Below are 19,287 nucleotides of genomic sequence, written 5' to 3'. Positions count from 1 at the left end.
GGCATACTTTTGTCTGGGTGGGGCTCGTAAAGCAGCTTTATCACAGATACCTTCTAGTGTACTTAAAGTGCATCCCTAGAAAATACAAAGTACAGCACAGTGCACAGTTATGTACTGGAATTGGAAGCTTACTTCTTGGGGGGGGGAAGAACTTGTGCAACTCATATATATGTATGCATATATATATATATATACATTAACTGCTTTGCTGGACACCAGTATAAAAGAGGCCATGTTGGCCAAATTTATCTCCCAATACCATCCTACTGGTTTCTCCCAGGTAGGAAAGGGATTATCACATTCTCATCGGCAGACTTCAACAGTTTCCTCTGTTGATGAAATACAGATGTCATTTCAAATAACGTGCACACTTAAGTGCAGCTGTCTCCAATGGGTAAGGATATTTGCTGGTACTTTGGTGCAGGAACATGCTTAGTTGGTTGCTCAGGTTTCTGCACAGGCAGTGCTGCAACAAAGTGGAAAAGAATTACCTAACACTGTGTAATGGGCTGATGTGCCGGTTAATTTGTGCTAACTAGCATTTTGAGAGCTGCTCTTCTGGTTTCCCCCTCTCACACATGGGCTATTTTAAAGCTTCATCTTGTTACAGAAGAGCTTTTTTTTTTTTCCCCAAACCATCGTGGAACCTCTCAAGAGCACTTTTTGGTCAATATAGCACCCACCATTCTCAACTCTATAAATAGCTGCTACAAATAATGGTTGCTGCTGTCTTCCAGAAGTGCCCTGTCACCGATGATGGGGGTAAGGTCTTCCCAAATCCAGCTGTCAGCATTCATGCGACGGTTGAAACTCTTTCCCTCTTCAGTCTCTTCCTTATAAAAGTCATTATCGCCCCCATGGGTACGCACATGGTGGATGATGCCACCAGCAGCCCGATCACCGCGAGGGCGTAGCCGGGGTAATCCTTGGTCACCAGCTGCCCCTGCAAGGGAGAGAAGCAGTGTTGGATCTGTGGGATCCATGGTTTTGGGAGTCCTGGAGTCAGGTCAGGAGCAAAGCTGGGCACATGGATCTAACTGGGACATCTGAGAAGCACTTTCTGGCTGTGCCAGCCCACAGCTGCCCTCAGCGCTGTTCTTTGCCCAACCACCCTGAAAACTGACAAGAAGAACAGAGCTGCTGACAACAGGATTGGGAGAAACTTCTGCAAGCTTTGGTAAAGAGCGGATTTTGGCTTGATTTGTGTTTCTTAATGAGGTGGCTGGGCCCTGACCTCTGTCAGGCCTCCGAGTTCCTCTCCTGGAGCTTGTGGGCTCATGCTGACACCCAGTCAACAGGCCAGGCCCGCCATGGGTCCTTAATTGTTTTTGTGTCGTGGCCAATTATGAATTTTGTTTCTGCACGATGGGAGCATTTCCATGAAAGGTTACGGAACCGGTGATTACTTATCCAATAGTAATTACTCTGTGAAAAATACGCAGTTGAGTAGTTGTACAAAAGTGTTCTGGCCGTGAGGAAAAATGTATGTGGAAATAATGAAAACTATTCCAGCAGCAGTTCGGTTCTGTTTAAATACCACTAATTTTGTTCAAAACAATACACTTTGAAAGAAGGTTTTTTTTTGTTTAAAGTGGTTTTTTAAAGATGATATTCGGGTCTTCAACATTAATAAAGTTTTACTGTATGAAGTGGTCGATTAAGAATCAGAGGGATATTAGTTGATTTTACAGAATCATTGCATCATCATTAAGTCAAGTTTTCCTTGTTTTTCCTTTCCACATATTTAAGGGTTGGCCCTCGCTCTAGCTGCGAGCTTTCCAGTTTTGTGGAACAGTTTAGTTAGGAAGGAGGGCTGTATCCTTGCAGGAACTAGGGAAAGTTTATAAAAAACAAAAACCCCCAAGCCCAAAGCTATTTTACCTGTGTGGCATCCCACGCTTGGTATTGCAAGGTTCCTGTGAGGATATAGTCGGTGAGGTAAAATATAAATAGGCTTACAATTAGCAGAGGACTAACAAAGGCCCACATAATTTTCCAATACCAGTTTGGCTTGCGTCCAATCATGGTGTAAAGATCTTTCTCAAATCTGTGTTTAAAAAAAGAAAACATATTTTTGAGAACAGCTGCATGTGTTCAATCAATACCTCCTTCTGAGTTACTTCAAAACCACATGCAGAATTTCATGTGAGATGAGAAAGGGGACTAAAGTTCACCACAAATGAGCAGAGAGGCATTGTCTGAAGAAGGGCTTGTTAGGGCTCACCAGAATCATGGTGAGGGTGAAATCAGAACAGATTGTGGGACTTGCAAGAGAAGCCCAAACTGCAGAGAGTAGCGAGAAATAGGTACAGCAAGAAAAGTTCTGGCTGGAATATAAGTTCAGGGTGTTTCTGGTGTCAGCTGACAGAGAAAAGCAATGATGCTCAAGTACTGTGGAGGAAACTCTGCTAGGTTTTGTGTAGTTGAGTTGTTCTCACTGCTGTCTTTGAGGAAGTACAATTATGGGACTTGTACCTGAAATCTCACAGGAGACCTGAATCTGACTGGAAGGCTTTGAACTCATCAAGGACACAATACCCGTGAAGGTGCCTGTGCACCTACTGCGCTGGCAGACTAACAAAGAAAATGCTGAAGCCTTTTCCTTTAGGTGCCATGAACACAAACACCTCTGCTGTTCAAAACCCTTCCTGATGCCAAAGCTTCCTTTTGCCCACAAGGGATGACTTGGGACACCAGCCATCTGTGAGGTGACCACCTCTGAAACCAGACTTACTGGCACTGTTGTGCTCATGCTGAACTACTGTCGCGGGAGGAGCAGAGTTTTGGCAGAAGGTGCTCTTGAGACCACAGACCAGAGCAGGGAGTGGGTGTGTACAGCTCATTAGCACTCCCCTGCCAGCAGAGGTGGTGTCAGCCCAGCCTGGCTCCTGTGCAGCCCTGAATCAAGGCCCTGGAAGGGGCCTTGCAGGGCAGGGGAGACCCCATCGCCCTGCTGATACTGTAGCATAAGAGAAACATACAGCCCAGGGCAGTATTTTTATTCTTGGCCCTGCATGTCTTGGCTCATGGCCACTCCCCCTGCTAGCCCACTGTAAAGAAAGGAGGATTCAAGCTTTTACCTTCTTATCCCATAGATGTAACACACAGCAATGGTTTCTACCAGCACGATGAGCAGCAGAGAGAGGGTGGCTGCGTAGTCGTTGAATATGTCAAACCAGTAATTTCCAGCCTCCATGGTGAAGATCAGGCCAATCACACAGTTAATGAAACACACAGCGCCTGCGTGGATAACAGAGGGACCCTGCCATTACACCTGGAAGTCTAATTGGGTGTGGGAAATGTCATACTCCTTGTGACTAAAAAGCTGGTAGAATTTCTGCTGAGCAGCCTTCTCTGAGGAGAAGGATAATTTCCCTTACGGAAAAGATCTGTCTCTTTCCATGTGTGACTGTGCTGGTGTGTCCTTAAACTGCTCCTCAGACCTGCATAGTCACAGGATATCACTCCAGACAACGAAGTCTTGGCTATAGCCTTGTCACGTGTGCATGCATTATCTGGTGTTGCCACTGAGCATCCTGCTAAAACAGGTTTTAAGGAGGGACAACTGATTTCTGTGCCTGAACAGGAGCACATACTACTTTTGGCCAAAGACAGGTGTTGGGATACTGGTGATGTGAGTGAAGAGCTCCTTACTGCAAGTCTCTTGGCACCTGTACTGTCTCTTTGAGTTTCACCAGTCAGTAGACACCAGTATGAAGGAGCCCCAAGGGGTGTGTTGGGGAGCCTGTAAATACACAGCCACAATAGCCCTAGCGCTGTGGGAGCTCCGGAGGGGAAGTGCTTCAAAGGCTGGGGCAGGATTTCACAAAGGCAGGCAAACCTTTCCAGCAGGACATTTACTATTCCCTGCTCCACTCAAGGTGAGAGGGGGACCCTCAGTGGCAGTGGGGCACCGAAGCCTTTGCACTCGCACACGCACTGTGTGTGGCCTACGCTGTGACGCGGCGGGCGCTTACCCGAGATCACCTCCTTGCGGAAGCGGGCGCCGATGATTTTGCTGTCGGTCAGCGGTGTGAGGATGGCAGCCGTGTTCCCCAGCATGCTGCCGATGCCCAGCATCAGCAGCATGAAGAAGTAGAGCACAGAGTACAGCTGGGGCACCTCCATGTTTTTGATCGCTTCCGAGTAGACTATAAATGCCAGTCCCGTCCCCTGGACAGCCTGTCAGAGAAAAGGGGAGAAAAATGAGTTATGGGCAGCTCCTCATCCTTGATAAAAGACATGAGATGGGCACGAGAGCGTGACTCTGTGTCGTGACAAGGTACATGTGCAGTGGTGGTTGTGCACAGCAAAAGCAGATGAGATTCTTGCCAGTTTATCCAAACTGCACAGACACTGGCGTAGTGCCGTTGGAGCAAAAAAGCATTTACCCCAAATCTTTGTGACCCGCCCTGTTCCACCACCAGAGCCAGCAGTCCGACTGCACTGCCACCCAGCTCAGCTGCCAACCACCCAGGCGAGCCCCCTGCCCCATCCCGAGGGATAGAAGTGATCCCCAGCCCTGGTCAGGCACTCGGATGTGCTCGCATGGGGCTGCCCGGGCTCAGTGGGAGGAGAGGAGACAGCACGAAGCGGCAACTCACCGTGTCTAGCTCAGCTTCTAAGCTGCAGTTTTTAATCTGAGGCGCTAACTGGGCGTATTCCTGTGGGTAGGTGGCCATGAGGTAGTCTTTCGTCTTGCTGAGGTTGTCCACTGTCAAAGAGCCTTCCTCTAGGTCAAAAGCATTCATCAGCAGCAGGATCACCCTGGGAAGGATTGCAGAAAATTTCAGGCCTAGGACACCTCACCCTCTTCTCCATCGATCCCCACATGCAGATGTCCTGCTGGCCCCAGGGATCCAGTCTCCCCAGGTGAGAACCATGGCATTTCCAGAATGGGACATGGGCGATCTTGCACTTATCTGTGCTTTGTAGGGAGCAGCTCCTGCACCCACACTGTACTCCCAGGCAGGTATTTTGGGTGCCAGCCAGTGCTGGCTGGTGTCTCTTCCCCTTTGCCCTCCAGTCTCACGTCCACACCCCATCAACTTAACGAGCCTTTTGGCAACGAGCAGGGACTAGCAGCTTGGTTTCCTCTCTGATCAGCAGATAGATTGAAAGCTCTAAAAATATGAGTAAAAGTGTAACTGCTGCAGGCCCTGTGCCAGGAACTTCATGCAAGCTTGCTGCCTCAGGGCTCCTAGGCACCTGCAGGCTCCTAGGCACCTCCAGAGCATCACAGCCGAGGAGGCTGAGCTCCTGGAACAGGGCTTAGCCTTAATAGCGGGGTGTCTGAGCATTGCTGCATTTTATTAATCAGTCCCCCCTGCTCCCCGAGACATGTGCCAGGACCAGAACACAAGGTACAGTGCCTCTGTGACTTGCCCAGGCAAACATCCTCTCAACCAGGCCCGTGCCTGGAAGCAGCACCCAGGTGTCAAAAGGCAAGTTGCTCTGACCTTTCATCTCAGGCTTCATCGCTTTAAATAGCTCCATTAGCTTTATTAGAGCGGTATCGGGTCTGCTCTTGGGGCAGTGCTGGCAGCACTGCGTCCTGTTATTTATTTACCGCCCCTCTCACCTGCCCCAGCATGGCTAGCAGTGGGAAACGAGTGGAACACCAGGCTCTTACTTGTTTATACAGCTCTCATAGTTAAACGTCGCCTTGAAGCCGTAGATGGAGAAGGTCACAATGCTGGCGAAGATGGAGGTGGTGCTGTTGATGAGCGAGACGATGATGGCATGCCTCTGGCAGTTGTTGCTGGGCTCGTTGTAGCTGGCAAAGGCGATGAGGCTGCCGAAGCCCAGGCCCAGTGAGAAGAAGATCTGCGTGGCAGCGCTGATCCACGCCTTGGGGTTCATCAGCTGCTCCAGCTGCAAAGCCAGACCCAGAGAGCGAGAGCATGAAGTTGCATATGGATTCCCAGCAATGCCCCTTCCAGCGTGCGTGGGTGGGGACAGGGATGGGTCCCTTTGTGCGCTCGTTTTAGTTCAGGGTTTTTTCGGTGCAGGGTTACTTATATGACTGAAAGTAATACAGGTTGGTTATAGGTTATGCTAATGGCCAGGTCTTTTTCTGCAGGAGAAAGCAAACAGCTTAGGGGCACCATAGCAAAGCAGCTGCCACTCCACTTTCACTCCTGGAAGCCACCAGGGTTTCCAGCTGGCTGACCTATCCTACTGCTGCAAAAATCCAATATAAGGAAGAGCATCAACACCTTTTAAAAACCTACACGTTCAGTGACAAACAACATTTAATGGAAAATTCAGTAGAGTTTTTCTGTACCTTTGGTGTGAACATGTAGACAAGCCCGTTCACAGCTCCATGAAGTGTTAATCCTCTGATGAGGTATATGATGAGAACGCAGTATGGCAAAGAGGCTGTCACATAGACGACCTGGGGAAGGAGAGGAAACATCTTGGTCTAAAGAATACATAAAGCTTAATCCACTATGGTCAGTCTCATTTACTTTACACAAATAATTTTCATTATTGTGTTTGTTCTTGTGTAATAATCTTTAAAGAAATTTTTTCAGACAAATCTAACTTTAGATTTACATTTTAGAGAAGCAAGTTTTTATTAGAAACAAAGACCTGTGCTACTGTTCCTAGGGTCTTCCCTTTGACTGGAAATCAAACAAAAGTCTAAAATGTTTGCAGCATTCACAAACTCAGTTCTGCATCATTCAGTGAAGTAACACCAGTGTGCAACTGTCTATTAAGAACTCGTTAGGCAAAGGTCATTCATCATTTGCTCTAGGAGGAAGGCAAGCAGACCTCATAAAAGGTCAACATCAAACTTGAATTGAATCAAATTGAATCAAAATTGAATTAGTTGCAACAAGTTTAAGAGGTTATTCTTAGTTTATAGTCTCTTGGCTTTCTGTGTTCGGCTAAGACGATTTGGGGATTACAGCCCTCAGCTTGCTGCTTAGTGCAGGCTCAGCCAGGACATTGGGGTTTTTCTGCCCACTTCCTCATAACTTCTGCTGTGAATAAAAGGCAAGCAAAACATGCCCGGTAGATGTCTTTTTTTTTCTTGCAAAGACCAAGGAATAGACGTCTCCTGACATGGCTCTGCAGTGGCAGACAGCTTTCCTCATGGCCAGCAGCCTGGCGACTGGTTTTGCTGCATTTACAGGACTTTTCTGGTTTATTTTTTCAGTATCACTCCGTGCTTCGGTTGATCCTGCTTGAATTGCAACTTGATAGGGCAGCGGAGCTTGGTGCTCCGGGAGAGGTGCCGTGACCCCAGGTGGCAGCAGCCACGGCCACTGCTCTGGGCTCTCATTTGCCCTCCCCACATCCTGCCCAGTCTGGGCAGGGCTGTGCCCACCTCTCACCTTGCCGGTGGAGGCGGTGCCGCGGAGGATGCAGAGGTAAACCACCAGCCAGGCCAGCGTCAGGCAGAGCGCCTGCTCCCACTGCACGCTCCCGCTGGCCTCCAGCGACGGGGAGATGTTCAGGGTCTGCCGGTACCAGAAGTACTGGGTGGACGATGTCCTCTCACACTCCTCGTCGTAGCCCGTGCGGTTGCTGTTGAGGGGGCAGGTGGCCCATGGCAGGGGGTCCTAGGAGAGAGGAGGGACGTGGAGTCAGCATGGCAGGGAGAGCTGAGGTGCCGGGGAGGGATGGAGAGGATGATGGCAAGGGTGGCTTTCTGCCTGGGGCTTGCTTGTCTCTGCACGGTGCTGCCTGGGGTGGGCGATTACTGTCTCCCCTAGGGATGATCTCTTCTGACACTTTTCCCTGGGAATGACCCTCTGCCCAAGGACTGATTTGTTTTGATCCTCTCCCATGGGGATGAGTCTTTCTGACCCTCTCCCCAGGGACAGATCTGCTCTGTCTTTCTTCCCTGGGGATGACCAGACTGATTCTCTTCCTGAGGACTGAGCCTCTTTAACCCTCTCCCCCGGCAATGACGCTCTCCACTGGTCTCCCCCAGGGCCAATCCTCTCCCATTCCGTCAGACAGACCCATCCTAGGATGCAGGACACCCCGGCCATCAATGCATCACAGAGTTTGACCTGTTTGACCTGTGATTCGTGGCGAGAAGACAACATCCAACACCCCTGGGAGAGCCCGTGGAGGGGGACACCACTGCCTCACTCTTCCCTCCAGAAAAGCCCTGGGTAGGTTTTATGGAGCTTTTGCCACTCCTCCACCTCTGCTCTCCAGCTGATGATGGTGCCATGCAACATCCAGCATCAATGCAAAGCCACCATGACCCTCCACGGCCACAGTGGGGCCAAACTGAGCTGTTGAGTGCCCACACACCTGGAAGGAGTGGAAGAGGTACCAGAAGGCCCAGGCGTTTATCACGTTGTAGTACATGGAGAGGAAGAAGGAGACGACAACACTGGCAACACCTGCAGATACAGAGGGAGACACTTGGTCAGCAGCAAAACCCCAAAATGCCCAGGGTCCCATAACACCCAGGGGGTGTGGGGTGGGGGCAGCACCACCATGCCCAGTGCAGGAGGGGCTTTATCCCTGCACAGCTGTGTGCACAGAGCATGTCCCTGGCACTGCATCCACCTCTTCCTCCTCCTGCCAGGACTATCCTGCACTGGATTTTATATTTTAGGCCCTGGGGGTGAATAATCAAAGTATCATTAAAAATATATTGTGGGTGTATGCAAATTAACAGTAGCTTGGGTTATCAGAGTAATTTAATAACATAAAAAATGTAGCTAAGAAAAAACACTGGTAAATGGCAGACAGCAACAGCAATGGTAGAAAATTAAGGCACAGTTTTATTACTCCCATTGAGCTCACTGGGAAGTTGTTCTTGAAGTCAAAGCCCAGTGCAGGCAGCCCCAAGGGCTGGCATTCACACTAGGATTTTGGCAGGGTGCCCAAGGGCAGGGGGACTTACACCTCCAAGTGCAGGGACCCAACACAGCAAGTTGGGGTCTGGTCCCAGTGCCCAGCAAGGGATGGGATAAATGCCTGCCATGAGGTGTCGGCTTTGCTCAGCATGGTGAGACCCAGTAGAACCCCAGCTCCCTCCTGGTTTGTCCTCTGAAAGACAAAGCTCTCCATTCAAAAATCACCCATGTTCTCTCCATGCTGGAGAATAAAGATGAAAACTGAGAACATACCAACACCACAAAGGTAGGGGCTTATTATTTTCCAGGCGCCGATGCTGCCCTGACGCATACGCTGCCCCACAGCCAGCTCCAAGTAGAGCAGTGGCATCCCCTCGGCAATCAGCATGATAAGGTATGGGATCAAAAAGCCACCTGCAAAAAAACACCCAACAGTCAGCCTTCAGCAGTTCAACAGCAAGATAAACACCACGTGTCCCTCTTTGTGGCCAATTAATGCTGTCAGTGTCCCAGGGGCTGGCTGGGTCTGGGTCCTGTCCAGGCACCTTGTGTATTGAGGGCATGACCCAACCCCGAAGGAGATCTCACAGGGTTTCAGGTGGTGTCCCATAGGCTGGTGGGTGCTGACTGCCCGGGGACAAGGAATTTTCCGCAGGAACTTGGCAGAGCTGGCATTTCTGCTGTTAAACTGTGTTGGCCACCACTCCAGTGTGGCAGGGCTGCCCAGATGCATCACCGGCGGTTTGAGCAAAGTTGGGGGCTGGGGCTGTTAAAGGGTAACCAAACACCAGCCAAACCTTGTAAACTATAATGAGAGAAAGAGGACAAGGAAAAGATTTACTTCATGTGGGGTATTTTGCGGCACAGCCAAAGTGCTCAAAAAAAAAGGAACAGCAACGTCCATCTTGAATGGAGAGTTTTGAGTTACATATTGAGATCTGGCCTGGCTTAAAAAAACACAAACAAACAAACAAAAAAAAAGCAAACCAAAAAGCTCCCAAAACCCCATGCTGGGCCCACAGGCACCAGCAAAGGGATGAAGGCTCTTCCCCCAGGGTCCCAATCTGCAGGAACAGACTCTGGGATGGGAGTCAGAGTTTCCTCCTGTGTGGGGCTGCTCATCCCTACTTCTTCCCCACATGAAGAGCCACAGGGAATTCCATGCTCCTGTGGAAGAGGAGCAGCAGGAATGGGAAGGTTGACAATGAAGGAGGTGAAAGGACCTTCCCACCTGGCAACCAGGATGTGCTTTGGCTTAAATTTCTGCCAAAAAAAAAAAGAAAATCCTTGTACTTGAGTTGGGGCTCACTTCAGAAAGAGCTGCTGACTGAGTCAAAAGCTGTATTTTTGGGAAGGCTTCCCTGCTTCCCTTTTTACAGCAAGCCAAAATATTTACGTAAATATCTCTTATTCAGTATTTAATCTGTGGCATTAACATTCCTTGCAATGGGGTCTGTGCAGTGCTGTGGAGGAATGAACTCCAGGCAGCGACTGAGGAAAAGAACTGGAAATAAACACAGAGCAATAATCCGGTTTATTCTGGGAATTAATTTCCCACCTCCCAGCTCTCTTGTTATTAACAACCCCTTTGTTACCCTGTTAGATAACTTCCTATGCCACAAGGGAGCTGCTGGAGGTTTAAGAGCTCCCACAGCTGCTCTGTGCCGGCAGGGTGCGAGCTGCCCCAGCAGCCACCGAGGAGAGTTTTGCCATGTACCACAGAGGGAGTCAGCATTAGACCCTCTGTGAAGGCTCTTCCGCTCTCCCAGCAGTGCTTCCACATGCTTGGCATTGACTTCACCACCTGGCAAGCAGCAGGAATGTCTTCAGGCTTGCTCTTCACCCCAATGTCCCCCTGCAGCCGGGAGTGCCAGGGCTAAGCCCCCTGCCCCTTGCTCTGCACCCTGTTTGCATGCAGATCTTGCTAACTTGCCAACCCTACTTTCCTAAAGGGTAGAACCACACTGCCTCATACAAGTGACTCAGTGCAGCTGTATGAACCGACTCCTTATTTGCTGTGACTCAGAACAGCAAAAACCAGACCACAGGCCAGATCCCTGCAGTTGGAAAAACACGGAATGTGCCCTAGGCCTGCTCAAGGCACTGGACTTGTCCAGCAGCACCCTCGCCTCTGCTCAGCGTCCTGCTGCAGACCCATCCCAGTCTCGTTTCAGCCTGGCCCAGCCTGCTTAGGGACAGAATAACTGCACCCATGAGGTTTAACCCCCCCTGCTCTGCTCAGGCCAAGCTCTATGGAGGAGAGCAGGGAGAAGGAGGCAATCTGCTGATGAACAGAAAGGCAGGTTATAAAGTCTGCAAATTATCAGTATTGTACGTGATAAGGGCCCTATTGCTCTGTTGGGCAGGACAGGAACTGGCTCTGTGCTTTTCTAAAAGGAAGATGCCAAATAAGCTGATGCCCCCCTTATCCAGCTTTTAAGCTCCTGAAATGATGTTCTGTCTGCGTGGTTTTTGTGGACCCCTGGAAAGCCACAGAATCCTCTTTAAGAGGGCAGTGAAAAGAAGAATTAAGAAAAGCAAAACCTCCTGTCAGGAGTTTTAGTTTCACAGTAAAAAGAGCTGCCTTTCCCTATGTAAATTTGACTGGGGAAGAGAGAAATAATGGAGAGTATAATGGAAAATAATGGAAAAATATTCTTATAAAAACATGCTTTTTAAAAAATACTTGGGTTTATCACAGAATCATACAACAGTTTCAGTTGGAAGGGACCTTTTAGAGGTCATCTAGTCTAACACCCTGCAACAAACAGGGAAGTTTATTTAATCTTATTTCGAGTTAGTCAAGTGTTCCAGTTTTGGTTACATTTCAGAGAATTTTTACTATCCACTGCAATACAGATGGCTGGTCAAAAGAACCACAGAAATCCCCCCACAACGTCCCAAGTTTTGCCGTCCTTCAGGATGTCTGCCAAGATAGGCTGCTAGCAAAGTAATCACGTGCAGTTTAATTGCGTATGGAAACGCTCGCATTTTAAGCTTTGTGCTAGAGTTCAGTGTCAGACATGAAGTCGTTACCCTTAAAGCATGGGCGGAGGAATACAGGCAGAACTACAGCACATCTATCATTCCTGCTATCTGAACCACCTAAAAAAGCTTCAGCCACTGCAGCATCTATCTTCTACTGTAACTTCACCTATTGTATTACTTGGATTTTTCTGACCTGATCCCACAGGACAGCTCTGACGCAGTCTCAGCACTGAGCTGGCTTTTCAAAAACCAGCATGAACCAACCCCTACCGCCACACATCCATTTAGAAGTTTACAAGCCAACAAAACAAGCATAAGTGAAGTAAAAAGCACTTAAACATCTCAGTATGTTTCTTCCTGAAAGGAAAAAAAAGATAGAAGCAGACCGAAGGTAGATGAGGCAGATGCTCAACATGTCCCTTACTGCAAGGCTGAGGAGAGTCCAACACTGTGATAACAGATGCCGTGAGAAGAATATAAAACTTGGATGTCTTATAAAGAGAGATTCTTCATAAGGATTCTTCAACACAGTGGTAGCTGTATATTAGAGATTATTGGTGTTGGTCTTTCATTAATCTAATTAACTGACTTTTGATTTCTAAGGAAGAACATCTGTGGCTGGTATATGATAAGGACATCATTTTTCTTCTGTTCGGACCCAGGAGAAGGATAAAGTTTCAAAGAGCTTTTTTTTTTTTTTCTTGAGCCCAAATCAATGTATTCTCTATTTTCAAAGGTGCCCAGGAGGCTTTAGCTTTGGAACTACTGTTGATTAAAGTGTCTCAGCCAACTTCAAGGCAGATTTCCAACCAAGTTATCATCACCTAAAGTTAGGCTTTGTATAAAAGACAAAACATTAATGACAGAAATTTGAAATTATACATCTGATCCTTAAATTAAATCACCATAAGCATCTCCCCTTCTCAATATGTTCCAAGTCCACACATGTGAACATACAAAGAACTCGTTTCTGATAACTTCAGACAGGTTCAGTGGGACAAAAAAGTAATAGATTAATACCATGTAGACCTGTATCTCTCACTCTATCTCCACACTTTTAGAAAACATGGGCCTTTCCACTGCTTCACTGCACTTCTAGGAAACAAGTGCCACTGTACTGGGGCAGCTGTCAGGTAAAAGCCTAATGTTGAAGAATACATAAAGCCGCAATGAGACAGGTTGCACACTGACAGAAAGCCAGACGTCCTACTCTGCCCTGGACCCTGCTGGGTGAACAGGGCATTAGTGTGGACAACATACTTCTGGACTTAAAGCTTGCCACACTCCTCCTCGAGGGAAGCAAGAAACATAAATCACACTTACCTCCTCCATACATCTGACAGAGGTAGGGAAACCTCCATACATTTCCCAGTCCCACGGCATAGGAAATGCACGCGAAAATAAACTGCAGGGGATTGTCCCATAGCGGCCGGGATTTCTCCATTGCCTGCCTGTAGGCAGAGGTTTCAGCAGAGCCTTCCTGCCTTCACTCCCTCAGGTACTCTGCCAACCCTGCCTCACACTCCACGCCAGTCCGGCTTGGAGGGGAGGGAAAGGCGGAGGAGCTATGCTTGCCAATTCCTATCAAGCTTTTTAATTACTAATCTTATTAACAGGCACATACTGAAGTAGGAATGCTGGTAAATAGATTATAGACACACAGAGAACTATAAAATTGGTACTTTGGGTAAATAGCTGCTTGGGTTTTGACTGGCACTTCTGGGAAGGATGTGAGCTGGGGGATTTTTATCGACTCACATGCCAACTTGACACTACGAGGAAATAACAGTGGGGCTGCAGTCTGGTTTTGGAAATGGGACTCTCCTTCTCCACAGGGATCTCTTCCCTATGAATGGCATTCATGTGCATGAGGTACCAGCTTAAATTCCATAGCACACCATTAGGACTGGCTTTAGTGACTGTCAGAGCTGACTTCTAGGGCAAGGGATGCCAGGAATAAAGGGGTCCTCAGACATCCCATCACTTGTGATCCAGTGCTCACCCCAACCAGTCCAGCACACTGCCCAGTTCCAAAAGTTGCCTTGAAACAGTCCCCATCGGCCACACAGGTCCCCAGCACTCTGCACACTTGAGTACAACACTCAAGTTTGACCCTCCAGCAATATTACCCTCCCTCTACATATTCTCTGCATGCGTGTGACAGTGTGAAATACCCCAGTCTCTTTTCACTTACCTTCGTGCTCAAACCCCACTGCTGCAGACGAACTTTTCTGAGGGGTTGCTGTTTTAAAATACTTTTAAGCAGGAGGGACCAAATATATACAAAGGCCACTGGGAAAAGGTGTTGGTAGCCCACCATGGAGGAAGAAGAGTCCAGGAGGCCTTTGGGTCGTCTGAAGGCACAGTGGGGTGCCAGGTCTGAACATGAACCCTCTGTGTTTGGGCCCCTGCCAAGGTACTCATTCAGCTCAATCAATTTAGACAGGTCTCCCACAGAAGGAGGCTGCCAGCAGCATCTCTAGCAATAAAAAGGGGCTGAACAACTCCAAGCACTCGGTTTCTTTCCTCTGCTTAAATGGGGTTTTTCCACGGCACCTTTCAGGACCATTTTACGAGTAAGACTCGCTCAACGGCTGGCAGTCTCATTCCTCCTGCACCAGGAATTTGCTCCCTGCCAGTGCTGTGTGTGCTGCTCCAGCATCCCATCAGGCACCGGCTGAGCCAAGTGCCAGCTGTAAGTACAGGTGAGAACCCCCCACCATGGGGCCTTTGGACACGAGCCCAAAGCGCAGAGTGCGTCGTGCAGTGCTGTCGAGCCCAGCAGAACCACTCCGGTGGATGTGCTGACCAGCCACCTGCAGCAGCAAAGTCACAAAGTGGGACACCACTTTTCTGCCTGCTTGAAAAGGTGACTGCTGCTTTTAGATCCATAAGCTATTAAAACTGAAAGACACACACTGAGAAGCTACAGATACATAAGTTGTCCCAAATCATGAAAACTTCTGCAAATTATTAAAAAGTTAAATGCCTGTCACTGCCAGTGGGATTTATTATAAATGATGTTTATAAATAGCTTACAGAATTAAGTAATTTGCTGACAGGACAGCATTAAAAAATAGCACATCACTAGCACTTGGGATGCTTCTGTGTGAATGGATTACTCCTACTGATGAGAATCATCAAGTTAAAGATTTACCTTGGCTCTGTACCTCCTTCCCACTACATTTCAAACTAGTTTACTAATGGACTGCAGGAGATCGTGCAGGCAGAGAGGTGTGGTGTCCTCATCTCAGGTCAGGCCAGATCAGGAAGTTCAGATGGAATGAGATGAATCTTTGTGTTTCTCACAAACGTCAGTCTCATCAGCAGCCCAGATCACAAACTACTCTGAGTTTTTTTAAAGGTGATCATGCACACAGGCACCCAGTAGAGTGCCTGTCATCTACTGGCTCCTTGAAAGATAGGCTTTAAGTATATTTAAAGGTATTTAAACAGTCAACACTAAGGAATTCTTGCTGTAGGACCTTCCATACACACCTCAGATAATCAATATGCTATTTCTCATACTGTTCAAGATTTTTTCTCCTTTGAACTTCCTTCATTTGGGTTGGGGAAGGACTTGGGCTTCATCCTCAGGGACAAAGACAAGCCTCTAATAGACATACACAAGAACTTTTGATCATTTCACTGCTCATGTTAAAGGAGGATTAGAAACAGTTTTGCCCCCCAGTACCTAACAGATTTGAAATGTGGGGCTTGGGAGAGTGGTTGAGAAGAAGGGCAGGGGTTCATCTCCACAGGGACTGATGAGACTGCCCATGAGAACTGCCCTATGTAAACCTAGTCAGAAGCTGATAAACAAAGCAGAGAATCCCATTCCTCACTGAAGCAAAACTGCAAGTACTTAGGCAAAGGTGCAAACTAAAAATCCTGGGCTTGTATCTCTTGATGCCAAGAGTACTTACAGTACTTCTTACTGCTACAGTAAGAAGCCAAGTGCCTCTCCAGCTACCTAAAATGCAGACAAAAAGGGAGTCTGAGGTCCTAGCAACAGGTTGAGGATGGTGCTTTGAGGGTGTGAGAGAAGCTTAACAGTCCTATTGCTGAAAGAGAGGGAAACAAGGGAGGAAGGAATTCTACCAGGTAGCCTGGACCTTACTGTTCTACTTCCAACATGTAGCACTATGCCCTCTAGATTTAAAAATAAACCCTCTGGGCTTTCTTCAATGAGGCAGACATGTGGAAGGGAGACAAAGTGTCTGCAGCTCTGGTGTTTAAGATCTGCTTTTCCTGGAGGCACTTGCCTCCAAATGGAAACATGGTGTCTGCTAGCATATCAGATGATTATCAAACACAAGCCACCAAAGTCTCTAGAGCCTCTGCAAATGTTTACTGATACTGTCAAAGGAAGCAGATACACAGCCAAGCGAGTAGCAGCTTTCACATATGGTTTTTCTGTTGGGATTCACTGTTCACAGTTGCTACTCTAAGCCTCATGTTTCCTTACTTTAGGAGAAAGAAAGAATCCATCTGGATTTCCAGATCTTCGAGAACTCACAGGCCATGATAACTGTTGGGCAATTGCTCTGTGTGCAATTGGAGATTACAGTTACTCCTTTAAGCAGTTATCAGAATTGCAATTATTCCTTCCAATTAATCACTACTACTTGTTGCTTAGTTCCAAACTGTAGACGATGCCCTTAAGGTCTGTACCCTAAAGTCATATCCAACCTCTTCATCACCCTTAAAACTGTTTCACATCACGTCAGCCTCCCAAGAAAAGCACTCCTGAGAAGGGTCTTTCTAATTTCCTTGCTTTTGTTTAGCACCACAGCTCTATTCACCTTCTGACTGTGATCTTTCAGGGTACTCAGTGCAGTTCCGATTCAGAGAATTGCACCTAATTCACTCAGACCTTAGAACTGGCCTGTGTAAAACGAGTCACAAACTGGTACCTCACTTAAAAAAAAAAAAAAGATATTTGGCCTATTCAGTCTGCCAGTTCCTGCAGTCTCTGTCAAAGCTTGCCTGCAGTCCGGGGAGGTCTCCGGGCAGATTCCTTTGTTCACCAGCAGCTGTCAGTCGTGAGCTGCCCTGCCCGAGTCCTGCACCAACCACGCAGCATCACCGTGGCTTACCACGGACACTCCAAGACATTACAGGTTCCTAAAAATAATAATTAAAAAATAATTAATGGACGAAATTCTCTAGATATTGAGACTGCTGAAACTAAGAATGACATGTATCTACCCACCTTTATTTGGAGAAGAGTTGACTCCAAATTAGGCTGCCTAACATTTCAGGATATATACAAAAGCAGGGCACATCTACATGCTTTCAGAGAGAGTCTGCAGGCAGCCAGAGCAGGGCAGGAATCCTGGGCCAATACTTTCACAAGGTAACTCCCTGGGCACCTTCTCAGCTCAAAGTCAGTTACAATAATAATTTCAATAACAATTTTTACCTGCTCACATAAAAACTTAGCTTCAAATTAAATTGTTTTTAACATGTTTCAGAAGGCACATCCTCCTAGAATAGATCAAAATTTTTAAGCTTGATCCATTCAGCCATCTGACACTGTAAGATGATTCTCATTTGCTTCCCAAGGCAGTAAGTCACTTCACCGTGGTCTGACAGAAGCCAAGAGCTGACCTCAATAATGCCAGAAAAGGGAAATCAAACTAAAGAATCTTACGAACCTTTTGGCTGGATTGAAATGTAAGTGCCTGACAGATGACTGGGTTTCCCAAAGGTAAGGTATGTGTGAAATGTCCAAACAGCAGCTGTCCTTAACATTAGTCTATCAAATAAAAAGGTGAACTTGCAGATTGTCAATACATATTAGTATTCATCTTAGGACATTTTAAAAAATGGCTATTATCCACAAGAGAAAAACAGACTAATGAGTAATTGAAGAACAGTTAAAGATCATCAGGTAATATATGGTCTCATGAAGAAAATGCTGGTTCATTTATTAAACCACCAGCAGTCGCTGTCAGTGCATAGCATTGTTTGTTGGCTCAGATGCAACACTAGTGAAGCTAAGCTGCTTGAATCTCATTCCCATAAAAAGTATTCTTCAGTCTGCAAGCAAAAATAAAACCCAACCAACAAAACAAACAAACAAAAAAATGCAAACCCCACAGTTTTGAAAGAGATTTGATTCCTGCAGACCAGTCAGTTATAGAGAAATTTTCTTTTTAAACATTCCCTTCAGGCATAACTAGGGACTTAACAACTGAAGTGGAAGAAATGGATGATGTCTACTTGAGCAGTACAAGGCGCAAAGGCTGGTAAAAGCAGTATTAGAATTTACACCTCAGGGAAGGAAGTGAAGTTTTAGAATCTGTCAGGAGAGATTCAGATGTCATCTACATCTTCAAAATATGGTACTTATCTCAACAAAAAGAGAACTGCTACTGTATAATGCTCCAGGTCTTCTTTGACAGGAACATCATCTGTCAAAGACCGTGCGTTTTCCACCAAGAGCTCCACACAAGCCCTTTAATTAGCCATTCTGCAACACAAAACAATGTGAGCATCACAGTGATCTCATACTCGCTAAACTAGCAATCTGCAAGGCAGGAAATCAAAGGCAGTGTTTCAATTTTGCACTGCACAGCTCTCTACGAGATTTGCCTTGTTTGAGGAGATAACAAAGTCTGTAACAGTGTTTGTCTACAGGCAACTTATTTCACTGAGACCTAGCCATATACTGGAGTAGACAGTCCTCTTTCTTTTTGAGAGGGTTTCTAAGCAGATAATGAAGGCCTATCACAGAGTCAATATTCCAGCTAAATCATCAGTTAAAAATTTATCAGAAAAGAAGAGCAGCAGAAGAATCTCTGTTTTTCTTCACCTTTTACCTCCTCTTTTAGAAACAGTAACTGTTTCTCATTAAAATGAGTGTTACTACAAAATAAAACCCCACAATATTCACCCAGGAAAGTACTCCTGTTGCTCTGAGCAAACACAAGCCAGAAAGCTCTTTGGTACATCCCTATTAAGAACTTACCTTTTTAGATGACTGTACAAGGAGCAAAATAAGACCTTTCATTAACTTGATTGCCACTGCATGAAGAGTAGGTCACCCAATAATGCCCCATTATCGTGCTACAGCAATAATATCATGCTACAGACACAGGACTTCATCCCAAAGCAATCTTGCTTAACCAGTGGGGGGGGGAAAGGACAGGAGAACTTATATAAACCATGAGAACTCAAACTGAGAGAAAACAGGAGAACTTAGACTGCAAGTGTATGGCAGATTTGAACGGGGCATCATTGCTTGAGCAATTTTAAAGCCTTTCTCATTTGAGAAAGAATGAAGAAAAATGATCCATTTCATTTCAAGCAGCTCCCGAGACAAGCACTGTTAAATGCCAGTTTCTGTGACGCAACCACCCCAGCCACTTCCCAGCCTTGCCACTGGTACACTGCTTTACAGCTGTTTGATGTGGTGTATCTTTGAGAATGAATCTGTAATTTACATGTTCTAATTTCTAGC

The 19,287-nt window shown here is 46.9% G+C and overlaps 1 protein-coding gene across 3 annotated transcripts; it reads right to left on the bottom strand.

The window, feature by feature from the left end:
- Window positions 1-72: 72 nt before the first annotated feature.
- SLC6A20 (solute carrier family 6 member 20) lies at window positions 73-19,282 on the bottom strand. 3 transcript variants are annotated; one of them, XM_050314628.1, is made up of 12 exons: window positions 13,143-13,296; window positions 9,105-9,245; window positions 8,278-8,369; window positions 7,344-7,571; window positions 6,287-6,397; window positions 5,633-5,874; window positions 4,605-4,767; window positions 3,978-4,182; window positions 3,081-3,240; window positions 2,003-2,047; window positions 1,882-1,916; window positions 73-943 (listed from the first exon to the last, which is right to left on the bottom strand). In XM_050314628.1, the coding sequence occupies exons 1-12, from the start codon at window positions 13,261-13,263 to the stop codon at window positions 708-710; spliced, it is 1,779 nt and encodes a 592-aa protein (XP_050170585.1). In that variant the 5' UTR covers window positions 13,264-13,296; the 3' UTR covers window positions 73-707. The 3 variants fall into 3 exon arrangements, with proteins under 3 accessions (XP_050170585.1, XP_050170594.1, XP_050170577.1); XM_050314637.1 differs by lacking the exon at window positions 13,143-13,296 and adding an exon at window positions 16,809-19,282 and having other exon boundaries at window positions 1,882-2,047; XM_050314620.1 differs by having other exon boundaries at window positions 1,882-2,047.
- Window positions 19,283-19,287: the final 5 nt, after the last annotated feature.

This window comes from Myiozetetes cayanensis, unplaced genomic scaffold (assembly GCF_022539395.1).
Source record: "Myiozetetes cayanensis isolate MyiCay16 unplaced genomic scaffold, myiCay2020 scf1, whole genome shotgun sequence".
In the NCBI taxonomy this organism is placed as follows: Eukaryota; Metazoa; Chordata; class Aves; order Passeriformes; family Tyrannidae; genus Myiozetetes; species Myiozetetes cayanensis.
The sequence above is the reverse complement of the archived record's forward strand: the minus strand, read 5'-3'. Positions and strand labels throughout refer to the sequence as shown.

Bases quoted from the DNA above. Each gene is read 5' to 3' on its own strand.
- SLC6A20 (XM_050314620.1), bottom strand. From the start codon at position 13,263: ATGGAGAAATCCCGGCCGCTATGGGACAATCCCCTGCAGTTTATTTTC. The intron at 4,768-5,632 runs GTAAGAGCCTGG...AATCCTTCCCAG, and splicing joins TATGAGAGCTGTATAAACAA to GGTGATCCTGCTGCTGATGA. The intron at 3,241-3,977 runs GTAAGCGCCCGC...TTATCCACGCAG, and splicing joins CCGCAAGGAGGTGATCTCGG to GCGCTGTGTGTTTCATTAAC.